Genomic DNA, 16,812 nt, shown 5'->3' with positions numbered 1-16,812 from the left:
CGGGGTGTTCCACATCTATTACGGTTAATCGCCACTAATCCTCTTAACCAATTATTACCTTAAGCTTACCTGCAGATGTAGAAGCATAGAAATTACAGCACAGGAGGATGACACTTGGCCCATTGTGCCTGGTCTGGTCCCTGTTCTTTCCCTTCATCCTTTTATATTCTTTGTTTTCCAGCTGTGGCCTAAAGGTTTAGCATAACTTCCTTGCTTTGTACTCTTATGCCTCTATTTATAAAGCCCAGGATCCCGTTTGCTTTAACAGCATAATATAAAAGAATACTAAAAATTTAAAACAGATACCTTGGAGTGGGGGGGGGGGGGGGGAATTAAAAAATGATTCTCACTCATCATGCTGAGAAATTCCTTCATATGCTCCTTACTGCCAATTTTGGGCATGTCTGAAAAGACTGGATTAGCCTGCCGACACTTACTATCTAGGCTGACACTGAAAAAGGGCCACTGAGGTGGGATTCTGAAGACCAGGTTGCACCCATAAACCCTTACCCATGGACCAAAACCCTTACCCATGGAGGCAACTCCTTCCGGAGAGCGCATGGGGAAGCTGGGAAAAAGTACATTAAAAAGTTCATTTACATAACATTCCAGGGCGTAGGCATTTGGGCAGACAGCCAACCGCCCGTTAGCGCCAACAGGAAGCCTGGTCCGCAACAACACAAGGCCGGCAGGCTGCAAGCGGAAAACAAGTGCCCCAGGGCAGCCCGCCATTTTGAGCAGCCCAACTGACCTCTGGGCTCTTAAAAAAAAAAAGGAACGTCCAGGTTGGGGAGGGTGGGGGAGAGGGCGGTAGACCCAGTACAATGGCGGCCCAGCTTATTTTTTGGGAGCCTGGAAGACAACTTCTGCTCTTCCTGGCTCACAAAAATAAATAATCAGGTTCTTACTTTTGGGTTCCTCTGGGCTGGGCCGCCAACTGATACCTCAATGGGTCACCCTTCCCCATGATTGAGGCATTTCCCCCCCCCCCCAACCTTTCGCAGAAGCACCATCTCCTGCTGCCTCCTCCACCTCTGTTCAGAGATATTCTTCCCCTCTAGTTCCCCAGTTTAGAGACACTTTCAATATAACACCACCCCCCAAGTTCAGAAGTACTGATGAGTCCACTAGATCGTATATGGACTGGTACAGGACTTGGACCAAGAACACAAGGGTCAGAGCTACATCTGCAGTGAAAGACATCTTAAATAACTGTTTTGCTGCTGTTGGGGAAATGCTACAATTGGTATCAGTCTCCTTGGATTCCTGATCAGATCACCTTTCCATGTAACTGTTACTGCAAAACGTGTGTGTGGATCTTAGGTAAGGACCCATTTGGGCTGCTTGTTATGTTTCCTTTAGTCAAGTAATCTGCCAATACACAGTATTGAAGGCCACACATGAAAAATGGCCATTTAATCAAGGCACCAGAAGGATTCCCATGCCAGTAGAACCAAACCATACCCAACAGCCAGTAGAACCAAACCACGCCCACCAACAGCCAGTAGAACCAAACCATACCCAACAGCCAGTAGAACCAAACCATACCCAACAGCCAGTAGAACCAAACCACGCCCACCAACAGCATAACAAACCACAATCATCAAAAATCTACAGAAACAAACCATTAACATCTTTAAAAAGGTGAGGGGAGAAAATTGGGGAAAAATGTTTCAAATAGTACACCATTTCTTAGTTTTCTTACCTCTGATAAGCACCAAAAATACACCATAATTAATGTACTTGCTCTTGATTTATTAAAAAAATGGGGAAAAAAAAGATTCCTACATTTGTAAAGGAAATTAGGGGTTACGGGGAGCGGGCAGGAAAGTGGACATGAATTTAGATTTGAGGTTAGGATCAGATCAGCCATGATCTTATTAAATGGCGGAGCAGGCTCGAAGGGCCGATTGGCCTACTCCTGCTCCTATTTCTTATGTTCTTATGTTCTTATCTGCATTATAGCATTATATAGCTGATTTAAACATGGAACTCTAATTGCAACAGAGAGACGGGGAAAGAAGAGGCTTTGGACGAGCTCTTGAGCTCCACAACGTGACAGCTGAATATCTGTTGAACTCATTAAGCTAGACTGGTCCGGTGATTACTTAATTTCAATTGTGCATGTTCACTCAGCTCACTCACATCACTGGGTGCAGCAATTCGTCCAAACTGGTTCCCTACCAAAGTCCTTAGCACTAAATATTTGAACAAAATCATAATTCTTAAAATCAGAAAAAGACAAAAAAGGTAGGGCTACTTTTGTAATTGTGTAAAAAAGGTATCTTTGACCTTCATTAGGGAGTAAAATGCCAGTACTTTTTGCTAATCATTAATTGCTTGCATGACAAATGGCACTACAGATCTCTCAAATACCTCTTCATGCCATCTAGTGCTCAACAATGCGATGCTGCACCACCAGCATTTAAAATTCTGGCACAGTCACGCTGCTTCCTATTAAAATAAATATTCTAACATTATCAAATAGCAAGCGCATTAATGATAAAAGGTCCAGATTCAATATTTCATGGAATATAAAAATAGTTAATTTACTAGGTTATAAGTTATTTAACCAGAATGTCACTTTGAATGTTTAATTTTTAAATCATTCACTAAAATGATCTGGAAATGGGTACATGGAATCCAAAGCTACAAAAACACCAAAGATGAAATAAAATTAAAATTGAGAACAAAAAAAAAATTGACAATCATAAAGAACAACAAGCTTCTGATGAGTGACTTGCATTGGTGTGGGCCGTACTAAATGGAGCTGATAAATGCATCAGGGAAAGGTTTGTCACTCTTAACAGCTCTTACAAAGCAGTGGCGGGGGGGGGTGGGGGGGGTCAAAAACCCAGGAGGGATGATGCCTAACGTGGAGTGTTAACCCTGGGTACAAATCAACTGAAATAAATAAGACTGCCAAGGACACTAGGAAATGGAAGAGTCATATCCCCATGTCCATCAGATAGAAAAAAAATAAGTCTAAAAAGGGAATGCAAGAAAGTAATAACAGGACAATAAATTGCTGGAATGCAGACACAAAAAGGGAGTAGCATTTGTTGTCAATTGAAAGAGGACCCATGCATCTGCCAGGGGAGGGGAAAGGAGAGGGGAGGAATGGGTAGGTGAGAAAGGAAGGGGAGAGTACCCCAGAGAGTACTTGTAGCACTTCTACATTCAAATATAAAACTGGTTAGTGAGATAGAGTCGCCAGCTTGGGTGTATTCCTGGAGGTTTCATCACATGACCTCCCGCCGCGAACTGTCCCACCCCCACATTCCCAACATTGGTCCATCCTCCGGCAACACTGCCTTCCCACAACCATGATGTGGAGATGCCGGTGATGGACTGGGGTTGAAAATTGAAAACAATTTTACAACACCAAGTTATAGTCGAACAATTTTATTTTAAAATTCACAAGCTTTCGGAGGCTTCCTCCTTCCTCAGGTGAATGTCAAGAAATCCTCGAACCTCTCGCATTTATAAATCACAGAACAATACCTGGTGATTACAGATAGTCTTTTCAACTGCCCGTTGCCAAGGCAATCAAAGTGTTCAGACAGATAGGTGTTACCTACAGGGCCACCGAATATACAAACGGCCAGAACAAAAAAAAGAGGCAGAAACATCCGGAAGGAAAAGACAGCAATTGACCCGTTATATTAAAAATAGATAACTTTTGTTCGCTGGTGGGGTTACGTGTAGCGTGACATGAACCCAAGATCCCGGTTGAGGCCGTCCTCATGGGTGCGGAACTTGGCTATCAATTTCTGCTCGACGATTTTGCGTTGTCGTGTGTCTCGAAGGCCGCCTTGGAGTACGCTTACCCGAAGGTCGGTGGCTGAATGTCCTTGACTGCTGAAGTGTTCCCCGACCGGGAGAGAACCCTCCTGTCTGGTGATTGTTGCGCGGTGTCCGTTCATCCGTTGTCGCAGCGTCTGCACGGTCTTGCCAATGTACCATGCTCTGGGGTATCCTTTCCTGCAACGTATGAGGTAGACAACGTTGGCTGAGTCACAGGAGTATGAACCATGCACCTGGTGGGTGGTGTCCTCTCGTGTGATGGTGGTATCTGTGTCGATGATCTGGCATGTCTTGCAGAGGTTACTGTGACATGCCAGATCATTGACACAGATACCATCATCACACGAGAGGACACCACCCACCAGGTGCATGGTTCATACTCCTGTGACTCGGCCAACGTTGTCTACCTCATACGTTGCAGGAAAGGATGCCCCAGAGCATGGTACATTGGCGAGACCGTGCAGACGCTGCGACAACGGATGAACGGACACCGCGCAACAATCGCCAGACAGGAGGGTTCTCTCCCGGTCGGGGAACACTTCAGCAGTCAAGGACATACAGCCACCGATCTTCGGGTAAGCGTTCTCCAAGGCGGCCTTCGAGACACACGACAACGCAAAATCGTCGAGCAGAAATTGATAGCCAAGTTCCGCACCCATGAGGACGGCCTCAACCGGGATCTTGGGTTCATGTCACGCTACACGTAACCCCACCAGCGAACAAAAGTTATCTATTTTTAATATAACGGGTCAATTGCTGTCTTTTCCTTCTGGATGTTTCTGCCTCTCTCTTTTTTTTTTGTTCTGGCCGTTTGTATATTCGGTGGCCCTGTAGGTAACACCTATCTGTCTGAACACTTTGGTTGCCTTGGCAACGGGCAGTTGAAAAGACTATCTGTAATCACCAGGTATTGTTCTGTGATTTATAAATGCGAAAGGTTCGAGGATTTCTTGACATTCACCTGAGGAAGGAGGAAGCCTCCGAAAGCTTGTGAATTTTAAAATAAAATTGGTGGACTATAACTTGGTGTTGCAAAATTGTTTACAATTCCCACAACCAATTTGATACCTGATTGGATTCATCTTGTATTCGTTATAGACATAACTAACAGTCATGAAAGTGTTCAAAGAAAATGAAAAAACAGTTTTATTTTAATTCCCCTATGATTTTTCTCCTGAGCCGCTCGTAGCAGTGTCCTGTAGAGTGATCTTCAATTCCTGGAGGGTTGGCAACCCTATAGGGAGTAGAAAATTGAGAGAGGCCCCAATTCTTGGAAGCTACATTCTCCCTGACAAAGACGAAAGTCTCTTTTGGCCAATAAATTGGTAAAGGAATAATTAGACTATTATATAGGAGGAGAAAAAGGCAAGGGGTTAACTTTCTGCACAAAGTACTCGGGCATAAGCCGCTGTTCCTTCATCGCCTCTGGGTCAATAGTCTGGAATTTCCTACCTAACACCATCATTGGTGCAAGGATCTCAGCGGCCCAAGGGGAAGGCCCTCAGGGCAACCAGGGATGGGCAGTAAATGCAGCCTTGCCAGCGATGCCAGAGAACGAATATTAAAAAGTGCACATATTGTTACACAAAACATATTGGCATGGACAGTAATCGTTAACGTTCAATGCTCATTCAACCTTTGACTGAAGTTTTTGTAATGCCCCTTTCAGTCACTACTGGAGGAATTCTAACTCCCTCTACCTGACAGAAACGGGACGGAACAGGAGTTAATCTCCCAGCAGTCCATTCACTGCTCTGTTGCCTCCCCACTTAGATAGGGCCCCAGGGCTATTTTAATCACCTACCTGGGCTTTATAAATAGAGGCATAGAGTACAAAAGCAAGGAAGTTATGCTAAACCTTTATAAATCACTAGTCGGGCCTCAGTTGGAGTATTGTGGCCAGTTCTGGGCACCACACTTTAGGAAGGATGTCAAGACCTTGGAGAGGGTGCAGAGGAGATTTACTAGAATGGTGCCAGGGATGAGGGACTTCAGTTATGTGGAGAGTCTAGAGAAGCTGGGGTTGTCCAGCAGAGCAGAGAAGTTCAAGGGGAGAGGTGTTCAACATTATGAAGGGTTTTGATAGAGTAGATAGGGAGAAATTGTTTCCACTGGCAGGAGGGTCAGTAATCAGAGGGCAGAGATTTAAGATAATTGGCAAGAGAACCAGGGGAGAGATGAGGAGAAATTTTTACACAGTGATGTAATGATCTGGAATGCACTGCCTGAAAGGATGGTGGAAGCAGATTCAATAGTAACTTTCAAAAGGGAATTGGATAGCTCTTTCAAAGAGCTGGCACAGGCATGATGGGCCGAATGGCCTCCTTCTGTGCTGTAAGTTTCTATGATTGTATGATTGTGGAGCTAGGAGGAGCAGGCATGCCTCCTCTGAGCCCCACAAAGAAAGTTTGAGTCACTGCTGCCCTGGTAGGAAGAATAAGGAGGCCACATACTGCTTGGATAATAAGAGTCTAAATGGGAATGAGGAGCAAAGGGAACTCAGGGTACAGATACACAAATCACTAGAAGTAGCGACGCAGGTCAATAAAGCCATAAAAAAGGCAAATCAAGTACTGGCGTTCATTTCTAGAGGGATAGAATTGAAAAGCAGAGAAATGATGTTAAACTTGTGTGGAACCTTGGTTAGACCACACCTGGAGTACTGTGAACAGTTCTTATCTCCATGTTATAAAAAGGATATAGAGGCACTGGAGAAGGTGCAAAACAGGTTCACAAGGATGATACCAGAACTGAGGGGATATACTAATCAGGAAAGACTAAACAGGCTGGGGCTCTTCTCTCTAGAAACAAGGCGGCTGAGGGGTGATCTGATAGAAGTCTTTAAGATAATGAAAGGGTTTGATAGGGTAGACGTAGAGAAAATGTTTCCACTTGTGGGGGAGACCAGAACTAGAGGTCATAAATATAAGATGGTCACTAATAAATCCAATAGGGAATTTAGGAGAAACTTCTTTACCCAAAGAGAGGTAAGAATGTGGAACTCGCTACCACAAGGAATAGTTGAGACGAACAGATGCATTTAAGGGGTATCTAGATAAACACATGAGGGAGAAAGGAATAGAAGGATATGCTCAAAGTATTAAATGAAATGTGGTGAAAGGAGGCTCGTGTGGAGCATAACGCTGTCATAGACCAGATGGGCCGAATGGCCTGTTTCTGCGCTGTAGACTCGATGTAACCCCCACCCACTACTCCCCCCTCTCCCACAAATCTTGCTCCCTTTCTCCTGCATTGCCCTCACTGAAATATAGAATGAAAAACAGCTGAGCAACTAACTGCAGTCAGTAATGTTATTTTGAGGTTTAATTTGAAGTTTAGAAGGTTGAGGGGACAGCTAATCAAGGTGTTTAAAATGATTAAGGGATTCAATAGGTGAATACAGAGAAACTGTTTCATCTGGTGGGGGAATCTAAAACAAGGGGGCATAATCTTAAAATTAGAGCTAGGCCATTTAGGAATGAAATCAGGAAGCACTTTTTCCACACAAAAGGAAATCTGGAACTCGCTCCCCCAAAAGGCTGTGGATGCTGGGGGTCAATTGAAATTTGCAAGACTGAGATCAACAGATTTTTGTTAGGTAAGAACATAAGAAATAAGAGCAGGAGTAGGCCAGACGGCCTCTCAAGCCTGCTCTGCCATTCAATAAGATCATAGCTGATCTTCTACCTCAACTCCACTTTCCCACCCTATCACCATATCCCTCGACTCCCTTGTTGTTCAAAAATCTATCAAACTCAGTCTTGAATATACTCAATGACTGAGCCCCCTGGGGTAGAGAATTCCAAAGATTCACAATCCTCTGAGTGAAGAAACTTTTCCTCATTGCGGTTCTAAATGGCCGACCCCTTATCTTGAGTCTACGATACCTAGTTCTAGACTCTCCAGCCAGGAGAAACAGCCTCTCAGCATTTACCCTGTCAAGCCCTCTAAGAATGTTATACATTTCAATGAGATCACCTCTCATTCTTCTAAACTCAGAGTATAGGCCCATTCTACACAATCTCTCCTCATAGGACAACCCTCTCATCCCAGGAATCTAGTGAACCTTCATTGCATCCCCTCTAAGGCAAGTATCTCCTTCCTTAGGTAAGGAGACCAAAACTGTACACAGTACTCCAGGTGTGGTCTCACCAGAGCCCTGTACAATTGCAGCAAGACCTCCTTACTCTTATACTCCAACCCCTTAGCGATAAAGCCCAACATACCATTTGCCTTCCTAATTGCTTGCTGTACCTGCATGTTAACTTTGCGATTCATGACCCAAATCCCTCTGACTACCAACATTTCTTAGTCTCTCACCTTTTAAAGGGCATCAAGGGATTATGGAGTAAAGGTAGGTAAATGGAGTTGGAAGTCCAGATCAGCTATGATCTAATTGAATGGAGAAGCAGACTCAAGGATGGAATGACCTACTCCTGTTCTTACACAAGAACAACTAAATAAACACGTCAAAGTTCTCTATTCAGATAGCGAATGGCAATTTACTTACAGTACGTTGCTGCAGTTAGCTGGTCTCGGCATCCTGTAATCTCTCTGCAGCTTTGGAAAAATTTCTAGAGGCTGAAACTCAGGATATGGAGGAGAACCTGGAAAGGAGAATGATTAAGGCTTCAAAGACCTACAGTAAAAAATAGAACTTAGATGGAGGATCAGAAACATCTACCTCTCAGTGACAGTACTTTAACCAAAGCCATGCTTTGAGTCAGCAATTTAAACATCACTTGGAAAAAGATCAGAGGCCTCAACACTTTCTACTAACAATACTGTTTTTCCGTCAGTGAAATCAGAAGAGAGGAGATGACGGATAGAGTAATAATAGAAGAATTATGAGTTGGTCTACAGAGTAACATACCTAGAGTAACTATTTCATAAATAAGGATCCCAAATGACCACCTGTGAATAAAAAAAACAAACTAAGCTTAAATACAATTCATTGCACTCAATATAGCAGCACGGTCACTATTACTTAATGCATTCATTAATACTAAGCCAAACAGTCAATATAGGATTGATACCATAACAATTTGCCAGCAACTTCCTGGCGAGCGTTATTTAATGGTGCTCAGTTTCAAACAAACCGGTTGCAGTTAACGAGAGAGAGTTAGGAATGTAACGGACACAGACCATTTAACATCTGTGACATGTCACTGGCACTTTCGACTACCTTTGACTGAGCTTTCCCCTTCGTGGCTTCTACATGCATCAGGAACTAGTCCACAAATGGTAACGACAACTACTTGCATTTATATAGCACCTTTAACGTAGTAAAAATGTCCCAAGGCACTTCACAGAAGCATTATCAGACAAAATTTGACACCAAGCCACATCAAGAGATATTAGGACAGGTGACTAAAAGCTTGATCAAAGAGGTAGGTTTTAAGGAGTGACAAAGGAGGAGAGAGAGGTAGAGAGGCAGAAGGGTTTAGGAAGGGGATTCCAGAGCTTAGGGCCTAGGCAGTTGAAGGCAACGCAGCCAATGGTGGAGCGATGAAAATTGGAGATGAGCAAAAGGCCAGAATTGGAGGAACGCAGAGTTCTTGGTGGGTTGTGGGGCTGAAGGAGGTTACTGAGATAGGGAGGGGTGAGGCAATGGAGGGATTTGAACACAAGGTTCAGAACTTAAAAATCAAGGCATTGCCGGACTGGGAGCCAATGTAGTTCATCGAGCACAGGTGATGGGTGAATAGGACTTGGCGCAAGTTAGGATACGGGCAGCAGAGTTTTGGATGAGCTCAAGTTTGGGGGGGGCGGGGGCAGTGGGTAGGGAAGGTGGGAGGCCGGCCAGGAGAGCATTGGAATAGTCAACTAGTCCAGAAGGAAATGAGCAGCTGGCCTGCAAGATAGCTCAATAATGTCCGAGTGGTTCCAGAATCTATAAAGTGCCCATTTCTCACAGTGCACCCGTATTACATTTACACTGACTTGGATCCCATTGAACAGTGTCCTTCCTTCCCTGTAGAAAAGCTCTCATACTCACGTGTCACTCTTTTCTGTGATTGGCCGTTTTATGATCCTCTCCGGTGCGAGCCATTTAATGGGAACCTGGGCAGCTTTGTGTGATGAGAGAGTCCCAGTTTTGTAAACATCAAAGGCCAGACTCAGTCCAGCGAGTTTAACAGTCAGATCTTCATGGATCAGAATATTCCGGGCAGCGACATCCCCATGGATTAGTTTGTGCTTTGTAGTCAGATAATCCTGTTCCAAATGGATAGACAGTGTGAATAGTGTTTTGGATGCACAGTGTTTGAAGTCTTATTCAACTGGGTTTTAATAAAAATACAACTGTGAGCTGTTGAAGAAACTGAATAACAATTAATCGGCGGACAACACCAACAAGAGCCGGAATTTCCATTCTCTCTCAGCAGTTATTTCATCAAAAAGTTCCAGCTATCACATCAACAACCAAGATACTAAAGAGGTTTTCTCCCAGAAACCCTTACACTAACAAATTCTGAAACTATTTTAAGCTATAATGGTGATTTACAAATTGCCATGGATTTGTCTCTACCAGTCTACTAATCTAACTCAGTCACAACAGCTTAATATTTCTGCAGAAACAATGGAACTTCCTGCCCACAAATTGAATGGAGAAATGTTTTTTTGGAAGGCTGGAGAGACGAAATGTCATTTCTGTAAATGTGTCTTTCTCCCCCCGACTCAAAACCACATCTGAATCTCCTCTCCCATCAGTTCTCTCCCCCGCAGATGAACTGGCCAACAATGGCCGGCCCTCTGCCAAATGCAGCTGGGGCTAGAATCTGAACTCTGGTCAACTTCAATGGGCTGTAATCCTGGTAGCTAGAGACACCTTGTGGTCTCAGAGCAACTCAACTTCACCCAGTACCCTGACAGGATGCTAAAAGCATCTGCGTTGCCCACTGGGGATACACCACATTGTGCAAATATTTGGCTTCTTTTTCTAGAGACTTCCCTTTATTTTGTCTGAAATAGAATAGTTGGACAAATGGGGCTTCCTCCACTAACATGGGGACCATAGTCCATGATTGAAGGAGGATCTATCACTATCATCCACAAATGGAGAGGATAAATCAGAATATGGAAACTGTCGAGACACCTCTCTCATCTGTAGAAAGGAAAATCCTATCCAGAATTCCTTTACACTGACATTAATTATTGGCGTCTTACGCAAAATACAATGCAGTTTAAATCAAAAATCCAAGCAAAGTGTTCACAACTTCAATCTCTTTTCACCAGATTCAGTGATCTAACCAAAGCCTTTAGTCTCATGAACAGAGAAGGGCTTTGGAGGCTTATGTTAGGACTTAGATGCCCAAAGTTTAACAGTCAGAATCAGGTGAGTGGTAGTAGAGGAGCAATCTAGAGTACAAATTCTTAATTGGAGGAGGGCCAATTTCAGTGGGATGAGAACAGATCTGGCCCGGGTAAATTGGAATCAAAGATTGGCAGGCAAAACTGTAATTGAACAATGGGCGGCCTTTAAAGAGATGGTTCGGGTACAGTCTGGGTACATTCCCACGAGGGGGAAAGGCAGGGCAACCAAAGCCAGAGCTCCCTGGATGACAAGAGATAGAGAGTAAGATGAAGCCGAAAGATGGGGCTTATGACAGATGTCAGGTTGATAACACAAGTGAGAACCAGGCTGAATATAGAAAGTTCAGAGGGGAAGTGAAAAAGGAAATAAGAGGGGTAAAGAGAGAGTATGAGAATAGACTGGCAACTAACATAAAAGGGAATCCAAAAGTCTTCTGTAGGCATATAAATAATAAATGGGTACTAAGAGGTGGGGTGGGACTGATTAGGGACCAAAAAGGAGTTCTACTCATGGAGGCAGAGGTACTAAATGAGTACTTTGCATCTCTCTTCACCAAGGAAGAAGATGCTGCCAAAGTTACAGTAAAAGAGCAGCTGGTTGAGATACTGGATGGGCTAAAAATTGATAAAGAGGAGGTACTAGGAAGGCTGGCTGTACTTAAAGTAAATAAGTCCCCGGTCCAGATGAGATGATACTAGGGTGGTGCCAGAGGACTGGAGAATTGCAAATGTTACACCCTTGTTCAAAAAAGGGTCTAGGGTTAAACCCAGCAACTCCAGGCCAGTCAGTTTAACCTCTGTGGTGGGGAAGCTTTTAGAAACTATAATCCGGGACAAAAGTAACAGTCGCTTGGACAAGTGTGGATTAATTAAGGAAAGCCAGCACGGATTTGTTAAAGGCGAATCGTGTTTAACTAACTTGATTGAGTTGGTTGATGAGGTAACGGAGAGGATGGATGAGGCCAATGTGGTTGATGTGGTGTGTATGGACATCCAAAAGGCATTCAGGGGTTGTTCTCCTTAGAGCAGAGAAGGTTGAGAGGAGATTTGATTGAGGTGTTCAAAATCATGAGGGGTCTAGACAGAGTAGATAGAGAGAAACTGTTTCCATTGGCGCAAGGGTTCAGAACCAGAGGACACAGATTTAAGGTGATTGGCAAAAGAACCAAAGGCGACATGAGGAAAATCTTTTTTATGCAGCGAGTGGTTAGGATCAGGAATGCACTGCCTGAAAGGGTGGTGGAGGCAGAGGCAGATTCAATCGTGGCTTTCAAAAGGGAATTGGATAAGTACTTGAAGGGAAAAAATTTGCAGGGCCACTTGGAAAGGGCAGGGGAGTGGGATTATACTCCTGTGCTGTAACCATTCTATGATTTCCGAATCTTTTACCATAACTAATGAGGTTTAGCAAAGATGCATAGATTCCTGTTACCGAGTTTATTTGGCTAGTTTTTTTTTGCAGCTGTGCTTCATGATGCTATGAAGGAATCTGGCTGTGCAATGTACATGTAAAGAGAATGAACAATTGATTGCTCAACCTTCAGTGGCTGCGGGTCCAAACAAAGGGTCAGGAAAGACCTAATTCATGAACTGCATTCTAATGCACAATTAAGAAATAATCTCAGGTCACAGTGAATAAGTTTGCAATGGTTATACCCAAATTTAGTTTCACAATTAATATAAAAAAAACTCAAGTCCTCTATCAATCAGACTACTGTGATCCAAATACCCCCTTCAGTGGAACACAATTCAAAGGGCAAAACACTTTCTCTACCTTGGCAGTATGCTCTTAATCAATTCCACCACAAGAGGAAATCACCAGCTGCATTAGAAGGGCCAGTACAGCCTATGGATGTCTTAAGATGTACGTCTTTGACTAATCACCAAGGTAAACATCTATGGTGTGGTTCTGAGTTCCTTACTCTGCATGCAAAACTTGAACTATTGACCCATGCTACATTATAAACCAAAAAAGTTTCGTGTCCAAACTCAGTTCTATCATGATCAGGTAAGTGGATTGAGTTTCCACCATTGAGGTACTCAAGCATGCAGGCCTCACTAGTGTCAAGGGCAACAGGACCAAGGACTAACTTAGATAGACGGAGCGTATCATACTAATTAGTAATGAGTGTTTGCCAAAGAAGGTGCTCTGTTCACAATTAAGGGAGGGGGAATAGTCCCACTTAGAACAATGTAAACAATTCAAGGGTATCTTAAAAGTAACATCTGAACTGAATAGTTTGCAATCAATAAAGAGGTGTCATGTTGCAACATTCCAAAAACTATAATGTTTCAAGGGTGGACAACAAATAGCAGAATGTGGGAGGAAGTATCAACACAAGCAAGTCACTTGGGAGGATTCTAACCCGGTCGGCATTTTGGAATATGCAATCCAGGGGAGGGGGTGTGGCCTGGGGGGCAGCCAATCATTATTGTACTCATGGAAGTCAAAAACCGTCTCAGTAAGTAAAATCAACCAAGTAATGGACCCAGCAGTCATTGGACGCAGAAAAAGATCAAACCCTCATTGTTGTTACGGATTTCAGAAAGTACAGCATCAGGTAGGCGAGGTAAATAATCTTGACAAACCAGTTCCCTGTATAGTAAGATGGCAGATGTTGAAACAAGGCTTCTTGGTAAAGATAGAGATCATCTTAAATTATAAAATGTTTACATCTTAAAACAACGCAAGGTCCTAACTGTTACAAGTTGGATAGTCAGGTGAAGGATAGAATACTAGAGCCTGGTCTTCAGTTATTCCCAGAGATTCCCCTTACACACACACACACACACCACACCCTAGATAAGCGCTCTCATAAATGGTACAAGAGGGTTCCCAATTGATACGCACCACCTGAATACAATACTAATGCCATGCACATTGGATCAAGTCCTCTGAAATTGCCTTTGTAGTGGACCATATAGAAGGAACAAGATTGAAGTCAGGTGAGATGTGTTAGGCTGGTAAATCCACAACAGACTTTGTCCAAATCAAGGAGATGGAAGGCTTAGCTACACTATAATGTGACTATTGCGATCCTGCTACAATCTAAAAGGGCTCCTCTGAAACACCAGTTTACTATACTTTAGCTACTTGATTCTGGTGCATCAACCCTCTCCTACTCACACTATGATGATAACTGGTGTGACTATTTATAACAGTATTGACTGGAAACATACATTGTTGATAATTTCTGATACAGAAAGTCCTATTTGACAGGAGAATAATAATGCTGCTGTAGCAATGCTAGTCAGTAACCTAGACACCTGAGCCTTATACAAAAGGCACTGGAGTCAGTCAATCATAGAAAATTTACAGCACAGAAGGAGGCCATTCAGCCCATCGTGTCCGTGCCGGCCGAAAATGAGCCGCCCAGCCTAATCCCACTTTCCAGCACTTGGTCCGTAGCCTTGTAGGTCATGGCACTTCAGGTGCACATCCAGATACTTTTTAAATGTGATGAGGGTTTCTGCCTCTCCCACCCTTTCAAAGCAGTGAGTTCCAGACCCCCACCATTCCTCAGCTCCCCTCCAATCCTTCTACCAAATCACTTTAAATCTATGCCCCCTGGTTATAAACCTCTCTGCTAAGGGAAATGGGTCCTTCCTGTCTACTATCTAGTCCTGTCATCATAATTTTATATACCTCAACTAAATCACCCCTTAGCCTCCTCTGTTCCAAAGAAAACAACCCCAGCCTATTCAATCTTTCCTCAGCTAAAATTTTCCAGTCCTGGCAACATCCTCGTAAATGTCCTCTGTACCCTCTCTAGTGCAATTATATCCTTTCTGTAATGGGGTGACCAGAACTGTACGCAGTACTCTAGCTGTGGCCTAACTAGTGTTTTAAACAGTTCCAGCATAACCTCCCTGCTCTTATATTCTATGCCTCAACAAATAAAGGAAAGTATCCCATATGCCTTCTTAACCACCTTATCTACCTGTCCTACTAACTTCAATGTTGGACCTACTGACAAACCCTTCAGCTTATTGCTTGTAACTAATGCTGAAGGAGAGGACAAGCATATCTCCCCCCTCAGGCATGAGACTTGCCTTAATGTACTGCTTTCTTAGTGTATCATTTAGAAAGTCACTATTTGGCCCATGAAGCTCTTTGTAACAGCAATTCAGTTCGTCCCATGACCCCGCTCTTTCCCTGTAGCCCTGCAAATTTTTTCCCTTCAAGTATTTATTTATTGATTTTGCTTCCACCACCCTTTCAGGCAGCGCATTCCAAATTATAACTACACGCTGCGTAAAAATGTTTTTCCTCATGTCGCCTTTGGTTCTTTTGCCAATCGCCTTCAATCTGTGTCCCCTGGTTCTCGGCCCTTCCACTAATGGGGACAGTTACTCTATCTACTCTGTCTAGACCCCTCATGATTTTGAGCACCTCAATCAAATCTCCTCTTAACGTCCTTTGCTCTAAGGAGAACAACCCCAGCTTCTCCAATCTATCCACATAACTGAAGTCCCTCATCCCTGGAATCATTCTGGTAAATCTTTTCTGCACCCTCTCTAAGACCTTGACATCCTTCCTAACGCCTTGAACAAGGCTTCCTTAAGGGTGTAGCCATCATAAGCTCTTTCAGCCTCAAGAAAAATCACTGTCCAATAGAGCAGACAATCAGACAAGAGAAAGAATTGTATCAAGCTTTCCTAGTGAGCTTCAAACAAGCTAAATACCTTTATCATAGTAGGTGCAGCAAAGGAGGAGGCCATTCAGCCCATCATGCCTGTGCCAGCTCTTTGAAAGAGCTATCCAATTAGTACCATTCCCCTGCTAATTCCCCATAAGCCTTGTAATTTTTTTCCCTTCAAGTATTTATCCAATTCCCTTTTGAAAGTTATTATTGAATCTGCTTCCATCATCCTTTCAGGCAGCGCATTCCAGATCATAACAACTCACTGCATTAAAAAAAGTTTCCTCATGTCGCCTCTGGCTCTTTTGCCAATCACTTTAAATCTGCGTCCTCTGGTTGCTGACCCTTCTGCCACTGGAAACAGTTTCTCCTTACTTACTCTATCAAAACCCTTCATGATTTTGAACACCTCTATTAAATCTCTCCTTAACCTTCTCTGTTCTAAGGAGAACAACTTCTCCAATCTCTCTACATAACTGAAGTCCCTCATCCTTGGTATCATTCTAGTAAATCTCTTCTGCACTCTAAGGCCTTGAAGTCCTTCACTTGGACAGTAGGCCAAAGCACAAAGACATCGCTAGAAGGGACACTGCATGGCTCTTCAAAAAACTTCACACAGAACTACAGGAAAAAAAAAATCTTTAGAAAGAGCTTATTTACAGTAATGTTCAAAAACCTAAAGGGAAAATGTTGCATGGTGGAGCAAAGGGCTTTCTACTCACTGAATGGAGCCAAAGTCTTTTGCAGAGTGGATGAATAGAAACAGGGCAGTATTCCCAGAACAAGGCTGGTTCCAGCTAAGTAGGGGAAGGCCCCAGGTGTGCATTGAGATTTAAAGGGACAGCAGCTTAAGACTGTGGAGAAAACACCCCTTTAACTCTGCAGATATGTGCAAAATAACTATTTATACATGAAAATATAAATTGCTGTCCTTTTTTCCTTATTTTCCATTTTGGCATTGGTTTCTTTATTCAGTCAGTAGGACTGAATACTGCCTTGTTCAAACATGTGTCAACAGAGCACCACCCAGAGGTTTTCAAAGGCACAG

The 16,812-nt window shown here is 43.3% G+C and overlaps 1 protein-coding gene across 1 annotated transcript in view; it reads right to left on the bottom strand.

Annotated features, from left to right (window-relative positions):
* Positions 1-16,812, bottom strand: part of si:ch73-206d17.1 (tyrosine-protein kinase STYK1) — a 68,554-nt gene that overhangs the window by 8,219 nt on the left and 43,523 nt on the right. Inside the window, exons 7-9 of the mRNA XM_067970123.1 lie at positions 9,806-10,023; positions 8,681-8,721; positions 8,318-8,414 (exon numbers count right to left, since the gene is read on the bottom strand). Coding sequence (XP_067826224.1) covers positions 8,318-8,414; positions 8,681-8,721; positions 9,806-10,023 — 356 coding nt within the window. The remainder of the gene's footprint in view (positions 1-8,317; positions 8,415-8,680; positions 8,722-9,805; positions 10,024-16,812) is intronic.

The sequence above is a fragment of the Heptranchias perlo genome, chromosome 32 (genome assembly GCF_035084215.1).
Source record: "Heptranchias perlo isolate sHepPer1 chromosome 32, sHepPer1.hap1, whole genome shotgun sequence".
Classification (NCBI taxonomy): domain Eukaryota; kingdom Metazoa; phylum Chordata; class Chondrichthyes; order Hexanchiformes; family Hexanchidae; genus Heptranchias; species Heptranchias perlo.
The sequence above is the reverse complement of the archived record's forward strand: the minus strand, read 5'-3'. Positions and strand labels throughout refer to the sequence as shown.